The 18,108-nt window shown below is 31.5% G+C and overlaps 1 protein-coding gene across 1 annotated transcript in view; it reads left to right on the forward strand.

Moving 5' to 3' along the window:
• The window catches only part of LOC108909229 (dynein heavy chain 6, axonemal), a 110,894-nt gene that overhangs the window by 15,174 nt on the left and 77,612 nt on the right, over nt 1-18,108 (forward strand). Inside the window, exons 6-12 of the mRNA XM_018713489.1 lie at nt 7,519-7,657; nt 7,713-7,785; nt 7,846-8,014; nt 10,750-10,916; nt 10,977-11,203; nt 11,255-11,429; nt 16,217-16,598. Of these exons, the coding sequence (XP_018569005.1) occupies nt 7,519-7,657; nt 7,713-7,785; nt 7,846-8,014; nt 10,750-10,916; nt 10,977-11,203; nt 11,255-11,429; nt 16,217-16,598 (1,332 nt within the window). The remainder of the gene's footprint in view (nt 1-7,518; nt 7,658-7,712; nt 7,786-7,845; nt 8,015-10,749; nt 10,917-10,976; nt 11,204-11,254; nt 11,430-16,216; nt 16,599-18,108) is intronic.

Here is an 18,108-nt window from a genome sequence, read left to right on the forward strand (position 1 = left end):
TGCAACTTTTCAACCCTTGAAAAATACCCCTTCTTTCAAAAATTCGAAAATCAAATAGAGAAGTATTATTGAAAGAGTAGAATCATTTTAAATGTGCATTCGTATTAAATAAACATTTATTCCCTTCTTATAAAATAATTTTGAATTAATTGCAACTTCTGAACCCTAAAAAATTACCCCAGACACAGACACCGACACCGACACCGACACCGACACAGACACAGACACGCAGACGCACACACGCACACACACACACACACAAAATTAAGATTATTTTATAAATTTTTATTTTCCTTTTTAATAATAATAAATACAAAAAAACATTATAATTAATTATATTATGTAAATGATTATTCGTCGTCACTGCTATTCTCTTCACAATCATGCTCGTCGTCTTCGATGATGGAGGAGAATTTAGGCCTTTATCGCCGGAGCATGTTCCACATATCGAATTGCAAAATAAACTGAGCTTCCGGCAGCCACAATTTGCTCCGCAATCTTTTTTGCAATTGCAAAAAATCATTTTCAGCAATGCTTCCGGAGCAAGCAAACTACGCATTTTTATTGGTTCCACTAATCTTCTTTTTTTAATTATCCCCAGTCCGTTATATTAATATGTTAATATACACATACTAAATACGTATATGTATATGTATATACTAAAAAGATCTAAATGCTCTAAAATTCTTGTTTGAGATAAATTTTCCTAAAATTATCACCTATACACGTGTTTATTTTTTTGACGATAACATTCTTACTTTTTAAGATTTTTAATCGCACGAAGGCTCATTTTGCAAGGAATTGTAAGGGCTACGTGAACTGTTGAGTTGATCTTTTTTGAGTCCTTCATTTTTAAGTTTGAAGGGTTTAAAGAGCTCGAAAAGGGTGGTTCTCTCATTCATATGTTAAACAAAAAAGGCGATATCTCGATTAATATTAATTTTAGAAAAATAAAAAATTATTGCAAAATCTTCAGCAAAAATAAAGCTAAATTTTTTTAATCTTGTATTTTTTTCGTACACCCTTTAATTTTTAAGTTACAGCAGAGAATACTATATCAACGAGAAGCGACAGCAAGGATTTCTGCGTTAACAGTTTTCGTATGCGCAAGCGCGAATTGGGTTGTGTTGTTGTCAGTTGTCAGTGGCTGTCAGAGCCGCCAAATGTAAATAGAAGAAACGAGTAATAGTTTTTTGGCGGTGGACAGTTGTGTTGTATAATGTTAATTGATAGTGGATTTATTTGTATTGTATTTCGTTTCCATTTACAATTTGAATTAACTTGAAATCAATAAAATGCATGGTTATTATTGTGCTATTATTGTGTGGATAGAAACTTGCAATAGACTCGATTTATTGCCTAGGATTGTGGATGTATATAAGAATTATAGCCTTTGTGAACACCATTTCGAAATCAAATATATTGGTAAAGGGAATGTGAGAATAACCTTATTGCCAAATGGAATACCTATACAGTTTCCTCAACTTAGAAATGGGCAAGAAGAGCTAGAGGCAAAATTTGTGGAAGATCGTCCCAAAGAAGTTATTGGCATTGTCAGGTACTTATTTTTAAAAAACTATTTCAAATATTGCAGAAAAATATTATATCTGTTTAATAAAAATATTAGTTGTAAAACATCTTGTTTTATTTTTTTTTTATATATTATACCTAATTTGTCTACATTTTACCACAGTTATCCTTGTATTATATGAACAATGTTTGATACTGATGCAGTTCGTTCAATGTACAACTATTCAAAAGTGTAACTTCTCTCAGTGTAAACGATTGTGTTTCCGTCAAATCGGTCGACTCTAGCGTGACCACAAAACATCAAAGGAGCCGCCGATTATGTCGTTTCTCGTTGGTATAGTGTTCTCTGGTTACAGCGTAAAAATCGATTTTTTTTCAAAAATTTGAAAAATTAACATTTTCAAAAATTAAGTTTTGTTTCGAAATCATATTTTGTAAGCGAGCCAAAGACTCAGAACATATTCTTAGAACATAAATGAAGAAATCTGTGAACGGATTGCATTTAAATTTAATTCTGTCGCCAAAGGCATGATTTGTTTATTAATTTTTTCTTAAAAAAATGTTATTTCGATCATATTTCCGTTAATTTTGATTCTAAAGACTTTTAAAATAGCTCATTTTAAAGGTTTCTCTAAGTACTTTAAAAAAGGTTGAAGTAGTTTTTTCCTAATATTTGTTTTTGGCGTTATTTAACGTTAATTGGTTCTAATTTAGTTTTTAACTAACAGATATTAATGTTTAAAAATCCATAACTCGGTTTATATTGCAATTAGAGAAAAACAAAATAATGCCATTAGATTTGTTTTTTATTACTTCTCGTTTTGTTCATTACAACTTTTTAGTTAAATCCAATGGTTTCAGAGTTATTTGCAAAAAACTGTCCGAAAACAAGCACTTTTTCAGTAAAAAATCAACATTTTCAATGACGAATTACTGGGAAAGTATTGGATTATCCAAAAAACTTTATATAACATTTGTTACTTAAAATTGACTCCTCTATGGATTCCTGTGGTTATTTTGGGCATAGAAATATCCACCCCCGAGAAGGGGTGGGATGGGAACCACCCCCAGGGCAAAAGCACACTTCGGCACTATATAAGTTTTGTTCCTTGAGGCATTCCCCACATTGTCAAAATTTCACGTCAATCGGTTCAGTTATAAAGAATTCGAAGTAAAAACCCTGAGTAACTGGACTATAGCTCTCTGCAGCTCTTCTGGCAAAGTTAGTCCAGCGTCTTGGGCCATTTCTCCTGGCATACATTTTCGGAATCTCCTCTTTCCTCTTCTTTCGATCAAAATATCCATGTTCTCACATTTTTCAGTTGCGTGGAAAATAGCTCTTTCCACTATTTTGATACGTTCGCTTTGAAGAAAAGTTTCTGGGCTTTGATTTTTATGACACACTTTTCCAGCGATAGCCTAGATGTTTGTATATACTTTTGTGGTTAACTTCTTCTAGGACTTCACACCAAAAAGAAAGGTAGCATAAAAAACTATAGTCACACAAAGTTGGTAAGAGTGTGAATGCTGCTTCTCTTAATAGCGCATATTTTCGAGTGCTTGCTGATACAAGTTTCTCAAAATTATCCTTCAGTGGTTTAAGAGCGTCGTGATGAGCACTCCATCCTGTCTCTACTAGTTTTTTGACCGATACTCCTACACGTTTCATTAGAATTTTCCATCGATGTGTGGATAATGAAAAGAACGTATAAATTCTTTCTACTGTTCCGAAAAAAGTTACACTTGAACTAATGCTCTCAAAAGAGTGCACTCAACACAGATTTAGTGAATGAATAGCACAAGGTATAAACAACGCTTTAGGATTGTTCTTTGATGAACCCCTGCTTCGGTTGCAGCGTTTTTATATCCTTGAGCCCAATATAGATGTATATCCAAGTTATCAGTTTCCAGCTGCGTAAGGATATTTTCAGTAAGTTTGACTGCAGTATGTCCAGCTGTAGGCAAGAAATCTAGAAATGATTCCTTCACTTCTATTTGATCGGCTTCAATATGAACATATCTGATCACCTAAACTCATCTGATCAACATGTCTGGAGTGCTATCGAAAATAATTCCAAAATATTTTTATGGAAAAGTGGTGTTTTGACTCGCGTAAAAAAACTATTATTCAAAGCGAAAAAAAGTTTATACAACAAAGGTAGGTATTAAATAAGCCTATAAATGAGACAAGTCCGATTAAATTCCGATAATTTGTTTATGCGCAAGAGCTCGAAAATGGTCGAAAATGGCCGTTTTTTCAATTGCTAATAATAATTAATGCAATTTTCATTGCAGACACTTGTAATTCAGGATTTTTGAGACTTTTTACACCCTTAATAAATGAGTGGTAAAAATTTCAACCCAAAAGCTTCATTGGTTTGGCGTTGGCGGAATTAGTTATCTAAGAAGATGCTATTTTCAATTCAATTTTCCCAAGCTCAAAGGCGTTCTATAGTTTGGATCATTAGTTGTTTTTGTACCTAAATAGTTATATTAACATATGCATTTACTGAGAATTTAATTTTTCAATTTAATTTGTTTAAAAATGACTGAAAAAATGTTAATATTTATTGAATTGTTAAGATAGGTAATTATTATAAAATGAAATAGTCTCCTTTGTAAAAAAAATATCTCGGCTTCTAATCAACTTAAAACAACGATTTGTTTTAAATTCGAAGAAAAATAGTACTAACTAAACTATAGACGTTACTATTTCATTTTATAATAATACCTATCTTAACAATTTTATAAATATTAACATTTTTTCAGTCATTTTAAACAAATTAAATTTGAAAAATTAAATAGTCAGTGAATGCATGTCAATAGAACTATTTAGGTACAAAAACAACTAATGATCGAAACTCTTTGAACAACGCCTTTGAGCTTGGGAAAAATCAATTGAAAACAGCATCTTCTTGGACAACAAACACCAAACTAATGAAGCTTTGGGGCTGAAATTTTTACCACTTATTAAGGGTGCAAAGACCTTCAAAAATCCTGAATTACAAGTGTGCGATGAAAATTGCATTAATTACACATTTGATCTAAGCGGGAAAACCGTAATCGGTATAGGCTACTAGGGGTTTTTGGGGTCGCTGATTACGATGAGAGGGTCAGTTAACCTCCATCACGTCAGGTTCAAGGTCATGGCATCTCATCCTATTTGCCATAGATTCATGGTCTTGGTCTTTTCTTCTTTTCCTAGGATATATCCATTTTGATAGTTTGGTTGTTTTCAACGGAAATTGTTTGTTATTTCTTTTACTAGTAGCTATATAGATGCCTCTTCTGCTAGTAAGCATGTAACCTCATACGAGATAGAACGGTAGCCACATATAACCCGCAGAAAATGTTCTTCGATATACTGATTTTACGGTATTATTGTCGGATCAGTGATATGTAACTGAATGAGCGCGATGATTCAAGCGAAAGTACTTTAGGTAGTTTTGTTACTTATCTGTGATATATGAGTGAGTTCCACATTTCGAGAGAAAGTGCGTGAAATGAGTATAAATCTTGTAGAACAGTTGCTTATATATGCAAATATATAGACACAAGTAAGAAGTAAGGGTTTATATAAAAAACATGAATAACAACTAAAAAATGTTATCGGTTAAAAATTTTCTTTTGAACTTGACCTTCAAATACCTTGACCTTGACCTTGTGGAGCTTAACTGATTTGGATTCTCCGACCTCAACAACATATCCATGATTTTTTTCAGACTTTTCCATGGCTTTTTCTGCATTTGACCTTCAAATGACCTTGACCTTGTGGAGCTTAGCTGACCTCAGATTTGGATTCTCCGACCTCAAAAACATATCCATGATTTTTTCAGACTTCCATGGCTTTTTTCTGCATTTGACCTTCAAATGACCTTGACCTTGTGGAGCTTAGCTGACCTCAAATTCGGATTGTCCGACCTCAAAAACATATCCATGATTTTTTTCAGATTTTTTCATGGCTTTTTCTGCATTTGACCTTCAAATGACCTTGAACCTGACCTTGTGGAGCTTAGCTGACCTCAGATTCGGATTGTCCGACCTCAAAAACATATCCATGATTTTTTCAGATTTTTTCATGGCTTTTTCTGCATTTGACCTTCAAATGACCTTGACCTTGTGGAGCTTAGCTGACCTCAGATTCGGATTGTCCTACCTCAAAAACATATCCATGATTTTTTTCAGATTTTTTCATGGCTTTTTCTGCATTTTACCTTCAAATGACCTTGAACCTAACGTGATAGAGGTTAAGTGACCCTCTCATCGTAATCAGCGACCCCAAAGACCCCCAGTAGCCTAACCGATTACGGTGTTCCCGCTTAGATCAAATGTTGACCTGTGTTATTAACAACTGAAAAAAACGACCATTTTCGACCATTTTTAAGCTCTTGCACATAAACAAATTATCGGAATTTAATCGGACTTGTCTTATTTTACAGTTTTTCTACCTTTTTTGTATAAACCTTTTTCCCTATGGATAACAGTTTCTTTACACGAGTCACAAAACCACTTTTCCATAACTTTGACCATTATTTTAACAAAGTTTCCCAACTAGTCTGGAGTTGATTTTTTGATATTTTGTTTGTAACACGTTTCTGAACAATATTCCGCAAAAAAACTTCTAATAGTATTTTTTCCCGAAAAAAAGCTATAATGACTGGCCTATTTTGGCACTGGGTCATATTTCCACAATAGATTAACTAATTCTAAGGAATTCCCTCTATTCCCTCTGTTGTTTGATGGCTATGCCCTTTAAGAAGATTTTGGCGTGCCAGGAAATGAATAACATTTGACAGGCGACTCAAAATATCACACCACTTCTTTTTTTCTTGGTCAAAGGCCATTTGACGTTCATGGTTGATGTTTTTTTGCAGTTTCAATCCATTTTCAAAGATTTCCCATTTTTCTAAATAATATTTGACTTTAAGTTTCTCGCAAGGAAGTTTTGTGTTAAATTGGCAAAGATGGTTGACGGTTATAAACAATAACACTGACTGACTGTGATTGTCTGACGCATGACGTGGCACGGTGGTGGTGAAGGCTTTATTCCGCCACTGTACAGGGTGTGCCACCACGAATTCTATCGATGGATATCTGGGAAACCGTTCGAAGGATTTTTTTGAAATTGTGATAGAGTGATACGGACTGTGGGGCCTACCAAGCTAAAATATTTTCAAGGTCATCGTACTTCCGGTTATACTGGAAGTCGATTCCAATTTTCTTATATTAAATGGAACCCCCTATATATTATTGCATTTTTGAAAAGAGCATCTATTTTTAAGCTGAAAACATATAGCACACTCCATACTTAGGATTGACAGTTTCCGAGATATTTTGATTTTTAAGCAAAAATTGACAGATGCAGACTGTCAGCAAAATTTAATTTTCCCTCAAACATAGGTTTATTTTTTTGTGAACATTGGACATTTTTTAGAGGAAGACCTAATTTATCGAATTTGACATGAAAATTTTCCAGTTTTTGTACAGGGTGGACAATTTTTTTTTATTGAAAATGAGGTTCAGAAAATGTGGAAAACTCGAAATTTTTAAATGGAAACCCCTAATTTCTTTAACGTATTCCCATTTTGCACTAAAATTAAGTGTAACTTTGTTAAAGTCTCCCTAAACTTAAACTCAGTGGTTTTCATTTTATTTACGAAAAAACATTTCCCTTTTCTTAAAATGATGTTTCCATTTGTTTCGCACATTTTAGGTTGGCCGTGACAGGTAACATGACAACTGTCACAGGTTTTTAATTGTCAAATTTAGTTTAATAAATTCGAGGTGGGACACCCTGTTTACAAATGCTATATTCAAAATGTTGGCACTACTTAGTTTGATTTGAATGTTCGATCAGTGCATTTAATTCCTAATCAAATTAATAAGAAAATAGTCTTCCCTCATTTTATTCTAAGACAAAACCTTTTACAACTAAATTTATAAAATGTGGACTAATATCTACAATTTATTCACTGATCTACTTTCTAGATGGAAAAATTAGAATTTGTTAAACAAAAAATTACTGAATACCATGAAATTGCCAGAGAACTCGTTTCTAACGCTTGCCACGGATCATTACTTGCCAAAAATTTTGTTTTGGATGAAAGGATTGTAACAGATACTAAAGGTAAAATAAAATTCCTAAAACTAATAAAAAAGGATAAAAAATGAGTATTTTTCAGATAAGAAAAAGAAACAGAAACCGTCCTACATAGAGCAGGCAAGCAAAAAGAAATTTTGCCAGCGTTTGGCCAGGTTTGCGCCATACTTGTAAGAAATATACAAGAATGCTGAATTCTTTAACTTTTTTTTTAGCTTTATTATGCTGGTAGACTACATGACAATAAATATGTTGCACAAGCTGATAACCAATACGATAAGTGAAATAAATGAGGTATTTGAGCAGCATACTCTCTATCTGCCTAAACTGGATGGAGATGACGAGGAGGAATTGAATAAACCGCGTCCTGAAAACGCGCCACAGGTATAATAAGACCAATATTTTATTAAACGATATTCTCATTAGACCGATCGAAATAACTCATTTAGAGGGAAAAAAAGAAAATTGTTACCTGGACTTTTATAACTGGAAATGGTAAAGGGGCTTATAATATATAATAAACTTAAAAAAAAATAAATGCGTGATCAGGGGTGGCGGGGGGTTGATTTGGGAAGTTGGAAAGTTATGAAAAATTGTATCATTGGGATTTTTGGCGAAAGCTGAGGTCAATCAAAAAAGTATCCAATACACAAGTTGTAGACCATGCAAAAATCTACAACTTTTGTAGAGGTTACTTCTTAACATAACCTCAAAATTTCCGAGAAAAATACGAAAAACTGCTTTTTTTCTGATTTTTCGTTTTTTATTTCTCATTTCCGCAAAAATAGTTTAATTTTAACGAAACTTGGTGAAAATATATCTTTCTGTGTTTTAAATAACCACAAATTTTATAGATAAAAAAATCAAGAAGTTTCTGAGATATTAATTTTTTTCGGCCTGGAATATTTTTTTTTCAAATAAAAATTCTATTAGAAAAATCATCGTACAGAGTTCTGCCGGTGATCATTTTTTTCGTTTTGATATATACTTTTTGGCGAAATAAAAAAATCTATTCAAAAACATGCTCAAAAATGCAAAAGAATTAAAAAATGACGCAACAATGAATTTTCCAGTAATTGTCGATAATTCGTTTAAATTAAAAAACATTCAAAAACTGATTAAGTACACCATTAAATTCTACAGAAAAAAAAATACAAAAAAAGTGTCTCATTGTTTGACCCAAAACTTTATTTTTGTAAAGTATTGCTATAAACATAAGTCGAATAGTGAATAAATAAAATAAACAATATTTTTTTGTGTAGGATCGATTAGTGTACTTATTTTTTTTTTGATGAATTCATAGAAATACAGTGTGTCCAAGATAAGGCTAAGATAGCATTAGAAAAAAGTAGATTTTTTATACCTAACAATATGCCGTTTAGAAAGTTTTAAAATTCCGGGTAGTTCCGGATATATCCGGAAAAACACGAAATTTTGCAAAATTGTTTAATTTTTTTCTGGGCTTATTTGAAAACGAATTTTAAAATAAATTACATATTTACAATGCCGCTTTTTTCGCTCTATACAATGGCGTCAACATTTTTACAGTCCGACGTTTTGTCTTTGAGGGGTCATTATCGAGTTAATTTTTTTTAAATACGTCGTTGCTATTTTTATGACAAAATCTAGTCATTTTTAATTCTCAATTAGAAGATATTACTGTTGTAATCGCTTAAAAAGTTTTTAGCTTGTTTTAGCTATCATTTAAAATTTTTCATAACAATATAAAAGTCCATACCGCACAAAATATCCAACAATTTTTTTTACTATCATTAGCAATACTAATTAGAAATAATAAAATATATGAAATATTTTAATTCGTATTAATTTTTTTAATTAGTACAATTTTTTAAATATTGATTAAAAAAAATTGTTGAATATTTTGTGCTGTATTAACTTTTATACTGTTATGACATCCTCCAATAGATATTTTGAAAGCGTTCAGGGCCGTACTCAGGAAAAATTTAAAATGATAGCTAAAAATCTTTTTACTATTACAATAGTAATATCATCTAATTCAGAATTAAAAATGGCTTTAGATTTTGTCATAAAAATAGCAGCGCCATATTTAAAAAAATAATCTGATGATGGCCCCTCGAAGACGAAACGTCGGATTGTAAAAATGTTGACGCCATTAGATAGTGGTAGTTATAGTAGTAGTGATAGAGGTAGTAGAAAATATTGGCAATGTAAATATGCAATTTATTTTAAAATTCGTTTTCAAATGAAGCCAGAAAAAAAAACGATTTTGCAAAATTTCAGGTTTCCGGATTTAGCGTCAACAGTAGACTTTGCAGTTAATACTTTGTATTGCAGAAATATCAAATTATCCAGAGATAATTTATCACTTGTGCATTTGCAATTCGACTTAAGATGTTTATAGCAATACTGTACAAAAATAAAGTTTTGGGTCAAACAATGAGAGTTTTTTTTTCGTAGAAATGAATGGTGTAATCAGTTTTGAATGTTTTTTAATTTAAACAAATTATCAACAATTACTGAAAAATTAATTGTTGCAAGTCATTTTATAATTTATTTGCATTTTTGAGCATGTTTTTGAAATGTGTTTACAGATTTTTTTATTTCGCCAAAAAGTGTATGTCAAAACGAAAAAAATGATTACCGGCAGAACTCTTATTTTATTTGAAAAAAAAAAAAGTGTTTCAGGCCGAAAAAATTTGTGGTTATTTAAGACACAGAAAGTTATGCTTTTACCAAGTTTCGTTAAAATTAAATTATTTTTAAGGAAATGAGAAATAAAAAAACAAAAAATCAGAAAAAAACTGTTTTTCGCATTTTTCTCGGAAATTTTGAGGTTATGTTAAAAAGTGACCTCTACAAAAGTTGTAGATTTTTGCATGATCTACAACTTTTGTACCGGATACCTACTTTTTTGTTTGGCATCAACTTTCGCCAGAAATCCCAATGATACAATTTTTCATAACTTTTCAAGCCCCAAATCAACCCTCCGCCACCCCTGCTCACGCATTTTTTTTATGTTTATTATAAGCCCTTTTACCATTTCCACTCATAAAAGTCTAGGTAACAATTTTTTTCTTCAAGTGTAATTTGGTTGGACTACATTCCAAAGACGTCATTTATATTTCCATAAATTTCAGTTGCCAATGTTTACCATACATGTTGTACTGGAACCTGAAGAATTAAAACTGGATCCTTCGTTCGAAGTTGCTAGTTACATGTTTAACCACATGTTTAAGTTATGGGAAGATCATTCCAAAGCGATCAAATCACTTGTCGCAGACCCGTATTATGCCCCTTTTACCACGTGAGTAATGGAGGTGTTACATATTTGACTTATTTAAAAAATAATGTGTGCTCGATTTAGTCCCATAATTAACAAGAAAGTGGAGGACAGAATTTGTGGATGGGGGCCTACACTGGAGTTCTACTTGACGCACGACGAAGATTTAGTTGCAGAAAAAGCTAAACTCATTGAATACTTGGAAATAAATTATAAAGCCGCTTCTAAATTCATACACAGATTCGAAGACATACAAAAATTCTATGCTGAAGACCTCGAAGTAGCCGAAGAACAAGTAAAGAACGAGAGAGGTAATACAAAAAGATGACATTTATTTGCATCTCTAATTCATTTTCTTTTAGATCTTGAAAAATTTAGAACAATGTGCATAAGGTACCATCATGAAATAACCGAAATAGAGAAAATAGCAAATACTCAGTGTATGGGGATACTATATCTGCAATTGTCGAGTCTCAAAGAAATGGCTTTGCCAGAACCTAAACGATTGCTTACTATTCTAGAAGAGGTCATACCATGGTAATTTACATTTTATATTAAAATTAAAATTGAATTTTAACTAAATTAAATTAAATTTATATTTCTTATACATATAATTTGACTCAACAAAAAAATAATTATAGGGTTAAAAAGTTTTTTTTAACTTGAAATAACAAAATACAGTAAATTTTTTTTAAATTCAGAAGCTGTCATGTCTTATGATGTCTCACTGTACCAACATGAATAAGAATTATTCTCCTAAACAGTTAAAATCCTTGCAGACATTTAACTGTTAACTTCTTTATAATTAATTAATGAATCTACCTAATATTGAATTCAACCGTACTTTAACGTAAAGAAAATATTGAGTAAATTTCTATTATACAGGGGTTTCTTAAATAGAGGTAAAAAATCCAGCGACGTATTCTGTGGCCAAAAATAAGGGTTATTTGTTACACAGGGTGTCCCACCACGAACTCCATCGATGGATATATGGGAAATCTCTTGAAGGATTTTTTTGAATGGTGTTACGGATCGTAACTTAGCCGTACGATTCATGAAAAAAAATAACAGGTGGATAATCTCATAACAACCTGAGATATAAATGTTTTTTAGTTTTTCTACCCCTATTTTAGGGATAGGAAATGAAAGTGATGAAAAGTGAAATTTATGAAAAGAAAAAAATCGTGTAGGTAGTACTGATTTCCATTCCAGATACATATTATGAATACTCAAATTGATCCAAACCCGATAAATAATACAAGAATGGATCATAATAATTTTCAAAAGTGCTCGTTTTCATGTTTAGGTTCATGGAAATATTCCATTATTTGAGACTTTGTGTCCTCGATATTTCGAAAATTGTTCATTTCCGGATTTTGGGCCTACGAACACTTTTGATCGGGAGGGTGTTAAATACAACATATTAAAAATTCAGACGAATCGACCGGGAATTCAAACCCATACGGTTTGTACGGGGTCCTTTGAGTGCCAAAAAGTTTCATCATCTCAATGTCAACTTTAGGGAGATTGTTAGAATCGCCACGAACATAATCTTTCTCCATTTTCCACAAATGCAATAAAATAAATAGCCGTTACAACAATAAGCATGAGCAAACAAAGCCGGTCAAGTGTACCTACTAATGCACTTATCTCTGGTTAATACAAGTGATCGTCTGCGGTGCTCGCTCAGCCTTCCTGACATATGACATCACACAATATTCGGGCAACGCGCAAGCTTTGGGAAAATAAGAAATTAAATATTTCCGTCATTTTTGGAGATATTGCTTCATTTTTTCCACTTTCATCAAGTTAACGAATAGAGTACTAAGTGACATGGAACTCTACAACATTTTCTGTCTAAGGAAACTTCCTAATTGTTGACGAGCAGGATATTCTTGCGGCAGTAAGGCTCGAGCCCTTTATATGTGATACCGGTATAACTTTATGCTTCAGAGCAGATCAAACTAATTTATGATTCACATAAAAATTTGCAGCGATCTTCTAATACTTAAAGACGTTGGAAAACATTTCTGAACATAATCTTGGATTTAGTGTTGGATGATTTGGAAACCTTTCCATATAAATTCGCCTAGCCTCAGTACCATTTCCATCCGCAAGGCTATAAATGTAAACCATATTGGTCATTTCAGCTTTTGAATATGCATAAGCCATTATTAAAATTTGATCTTTTTAGAAAATAAGCTTCAATAATTTGACAATACACAATATTAAAAAAGATGACGGCTTCTTATTATTTCTTTGCATGGATGCTCTAAGATATGTTTAAATAATTTAAGTAACTGTAAAAATGCACTTTATCAAATAAATCAATTTTGTTGTTAAGTAATCGGTTTGGAATGCATAAAAGTGTGAAGAAACAAAAAGTGAAGATATAGACGAACGGTCCACCCCTAAAAAGATGCTTAGAAAATCAAGGTCACCGACCACGAGGAGAGGCCAGGATGAAACCTTTTGTAATCGATGCATTGAGTTATTGCGAACAAAAAACCTAAGTAACATCTTTGTGTCCGAGTGGCAGGTAATTTGTTATTAACAAAAAAGTTGCAAAATAAAAATATTGCAAAAAAACGCTCTGCAAACAATTTTCTGAGGTAAATTGGGCAAAAATAAACACTTTTTGTCTCTAGACATTTTTTCGTAGAACACTTCATTTTCGAGCTAGGGGCGATTTAATGTCCAAAAATGGCTAAAAGTTGCCAACTTTAAAAATTCATATATCAGCTCCTACCACAGCTTTCGGAACGTTCAAAAGCGCAAAATGATCCTCGAGACTTATACTTTATTGTAGTATTGAAGGTAATTTGTTTGGGAATGGGGTCAGTTTTTAAAAAAAAACAGTTTATTGGTTAGTCGACGTTTCGGCTATATTTAAGCCTTCTTCAGGACACTAAAATAATTACAATAAATAACCATACACATCATTATACATATTGACTATTAGGATTAAAACAGATTAAAATTCAATAATATTACAATTATGAAGGATCAAGAACCAATCACAAGGAAACGTTTACGAAAATATAATAATAAATTTATCCGGTACTTACATCCAAAAAAGGTTTTCCGTGTAACAAATAATCTAAATAATGGGGAGTAAAATAGATAGTATGTTGATGTATCAAAATAGTACATTACTCGATGTTGATTAAAATGTCTATGAATGAAACATATTGGAGGATTTAAGTGTGGAACAGAAAAAAGGGGGGCAAGACAAAAAACCATTCAAAGAAATTGAAATGTGTATAAAACCAGAGCTATATTGTTGTTAAATGTCTGTGTCTCTTACTTCTGTCTATAAGATTAAAATACGATGTTTGTAAATTATCTATTTCACTGCGTTTGTTGACAGAGTTTTCTCGTTTTATATTAATCATTTCACTTAATAATCTCTTTTTCAAAATTGTCTGTTTATCAATGATTCGTGTAGAATCAAAATCAAAGGTATGTAATGTAGACAAACTGTGTCCCGCAAGAGCAGTTAAATTTTGTTTGCGTTTTAAGGGATTAAAAACATTGATTACATCCCTCTTATGTTCTGTTATCCTTGTTCCCAAATAACGACCCGTTTGGCCTATGTAGCACTTNTATGACCGGGATTTTCTGTGATTGTACTGGGAATTAGCTGTATGGTCCCGGATTTCGGATTTGCACGTATAACTCCCGGAATATAACATAATGTACATATATATATATATTGTATTGTTATTTTTTATTAGTCGTGTTATTTAATTGTTTATATAATTTATGTTTATGTATCTTTGGATATCTCAACTTGTCAAATGGGAATATCTACTTACCTTCAATTGCCTAAGACAGTAGACACTATTCTCAGTGAAATTTATATTTCTCTTTATCACAATAAATTATTCTTGAATATAATTTTGGTTAATATGAATATCTAGTTATTTTTTTAANTAATTATTTTAGTGTCCTGAAATGCCGAAACGTCGACTAACCAATAAACTGTTTTTTTTTTAAACTGACCCCATTCCCAAACAAATTACCTTCAATTTAATCACTGGGTCATGAAAATACTCTAAAATTAATGTAGTATTTTTTTAAACCCGCCCCTTTTTTTAACCCGTTAAATTTGCAGTTGAATTTCGGCCGTTAGTGCCCACACGCCACCCCTACGTATCGCTATACAGATATAGATATAGTGCTGTAGTGCATATAATCGCTATTAATTCATTACTTGTTACAATTTTTACTATTTATTATTTCTATCACTCATACATATTTTCAAATTTATCAAATATTGTATATCATATAATTATTTATAAGATTAATAATATGAATATCATATTTAAATGGAAAATAATATGTATTACGTTACAAATATATTGATTTATATTTATAACTGTATCTTCATTAATGTAGCTTCAATAATAATAACTATATATAACTATATTTATATCAAAAAATTATTTAGAACTAGAATATAAAATGTTATAAAAGAATACGCATAGATAGTCAACCAAAATATTAACTAACCGAGTTTTCGCGAACGTGCGCTTATGCGAATTACTTGTTATAACTTGTTTAAACAAGCGCAATGGATTAGACTGNTTGTGATTAAAGTATAATTCAAATAATATTTATTGTTTAAAATATAAGCAAATGAGAAATTAACTCATTATATTACTAATTTTCGACATATTTTGAAAATAATTGTTGTTTAAACAATTTTAGAATATTTAAATAAATTTGTTTTTGATCTTTGATAAACAGTATATAAGTTTATGCACTTACAATAAAAAAATAAAGTTGATAATTAAAGAAAGTGTAAAGATAAATAATTATCGGACTGTTGAAAGATCAATAATTATTAACGATACACGTTTTAAAGTAGGTTGCCAATGAAGAAAAGTATTGCAAACTTAGACCTGGTAAGACCTCGGAATATCGAAGGTATTTTTCGAAAAATTAGCCCGGATGTTCCAGTACATTTAGTGTAAATGACGGTTAACTTTAATCGGCTATAACTACGTAATTAATTGACCAATTGATCTGTTTTTTTTTTATAAATGCATTGTTCCTTGAAATTCAAGTGCCAGGAAAGCAAGTGACCTTGAAAATTTTAAAATTTTTCGCCCGCGGCGCCATTTAGAGGCTCCAGGCACTTAATATCCCGGATTTCAATTCAACAAATGTAACAACCCTAAGCAGAACACATTCAATCAATGTTCACGCGCCGCCACTGTGTATAAATATAGTAACATAACACCAAATTGAAACCTGTTGTTTCTTTAACGCATTTATGAATTTTTCAATTTTTGAAGAAGAAAAATTATATATTTTAGGATCGGAAAAGAAAAAGTGGTAAAATTGGTTAACGAGGTTGACGAAACACAAAAATTTTTGTTGCAAAGCCCAGAAGAAACGGAAGAATACGTGAAGTATTTAGAATACATAGAACAGTCCACATCAAAGGTGGATGAGATGGAGGTGGAGCTGGACTACTGTAAGGAACTGTACGATATTATTGAAGAATTCAAAATAAGTGTAGCTTATGAAGACCTGCAAAACTATCTAAGCTTAAGTGTAACGTTGGGCAACTTACGAAATCTTGTGGACAAGAAGATTGAAGAGACAACGAAAATCGTTGAAGAGTTCAATTCTCAGATGAATAGAGACATAAGCGCACTGATTTCTGAAGTTGGTGTGATAAAAGATGAGTGTATGGTAAGTTCAAACAAGCTTATCTACTTTCTTCCCCATTTTATATAGACTAGGCAGTATCAGTTTTGGTTTGGGTGAATCATATACCCACGGAGATTTTTGGCTTTTTGACTTTCAAATATCACTAGAAATGAAAAATTATTTTTTAGGGAATTTTTTTGGGGTCTTTAAATTGGGTATAGGACCTTCACACTTGGCTCAAGAAAACTTTATGTTATTTAGAATCATCACACCAAAATTCATCAAAATCGGTTTTATAGATTTTGCATAATAATTTTGCAATCCAGATTTTGAAAAAAAAGAAATTGTAAATTTTCAAAATTTTGCACAGCAAAAACCAATGTCCTTAAATACTTAAAAATTTAATCACATATAGAAGGGCTCTCAAGCTTTTTGAAAAATTCGAATTCATCAATTAGGAGAGCTCTGGCGCATATTTAAACATTGGTCGAATTTTTGTACATTTCTTAAATCCTGATTTATTAATGCAATTAAGTATGAATAAAATATTATTGATTTTTTATAATTAATTTATTAATTTAGTCATCATTTCTTTTGTGATTAAAGTATAATTCAAATATTATTTATTGTTTAAAATATAAGCAAATGAGAAATTAACTGACTATATTACTAATTTTCGACATATTTTGAAAGTAATTATTGTTGTTTAAACAATTTTAGAATATTTAAATAAATTTGTTTTTGATCTTTGATAAACAGTATGCACTTACAATAAAAAAATAAAGTTGATAATTAAAGGAAGTTTAAAGATAAATAATTATCGGACTGTTGAAAGATCAATAATTATTAACGATAGGCATTTGAAAAAATCATCAAAATCGGACCTCTAGAAGCTGATATTAAAAATTTTTAAGCGCGTCGTGGTTTTAAACTCGCCGATTCAATTTCGAGCAGGCCGAAGCGGCCGCGCTCTCTGCTTCCCCCACCACCACCACCCGTACGATTTGCTTGAATTTCTCATTTGCATAAATAACTTTAAACACGTTTTAAAGTAGATTGCCAATGAAGAAAAGTATTGCAAACTTAGACCTGGTAAGTACTCGGAATACCAAAGGTATTTTTCGAAAAATTAGCCCGGATATTCCAGTACATTTAGTGTAAATGACGGTTAACTTTAATCGGCTATAACTACGTAATTAATTGACCAATTGATCTGTTTTTTTTTAAAGAAGCGTCTTTCCAATAACTTTTAAAACCTGCTTTAAAAAATTTGATTTGATAGAATATTCACAGTTATTCTAATTGTTTGTAAGTACAAAAATTCGACCAATGTTTAAACAAGCGTCAGAGCTCTCCTAATTGAGGATTCGAATTTTTCAAAAAGCGTTTGAAAGCTTGAGAGCCCTTGTATATGTGATTAAATTTTCAAGTATCTAAGGGCCTTAGTTTGTGCTGTGCAAAACTTTGAAAATTTGCAATTTTTTTTTAAATTTGAATTGCAAACTTATGTAAAATCTATTGAACCGATTTTGATGAAATTTGGTGTGATGAT

This window comes from Anoplophora glabripennis, unplaced genomic scaffold, assembly GCF_000390285.2.
Source record: "Anoplophora glabripennis isolate ALB-LARVAE unplaced genomic scaffold, Agla_2.0 scaffold453, whole genome shotgun sequence".
In the NCBI taxonomy this organism is placed as follows: Eukaryota; Metazoa; Arthropoda; class Insecta; order Coleoptera; family Cerambycidae; genus Anoplophora; species Anoplophora glabripennis.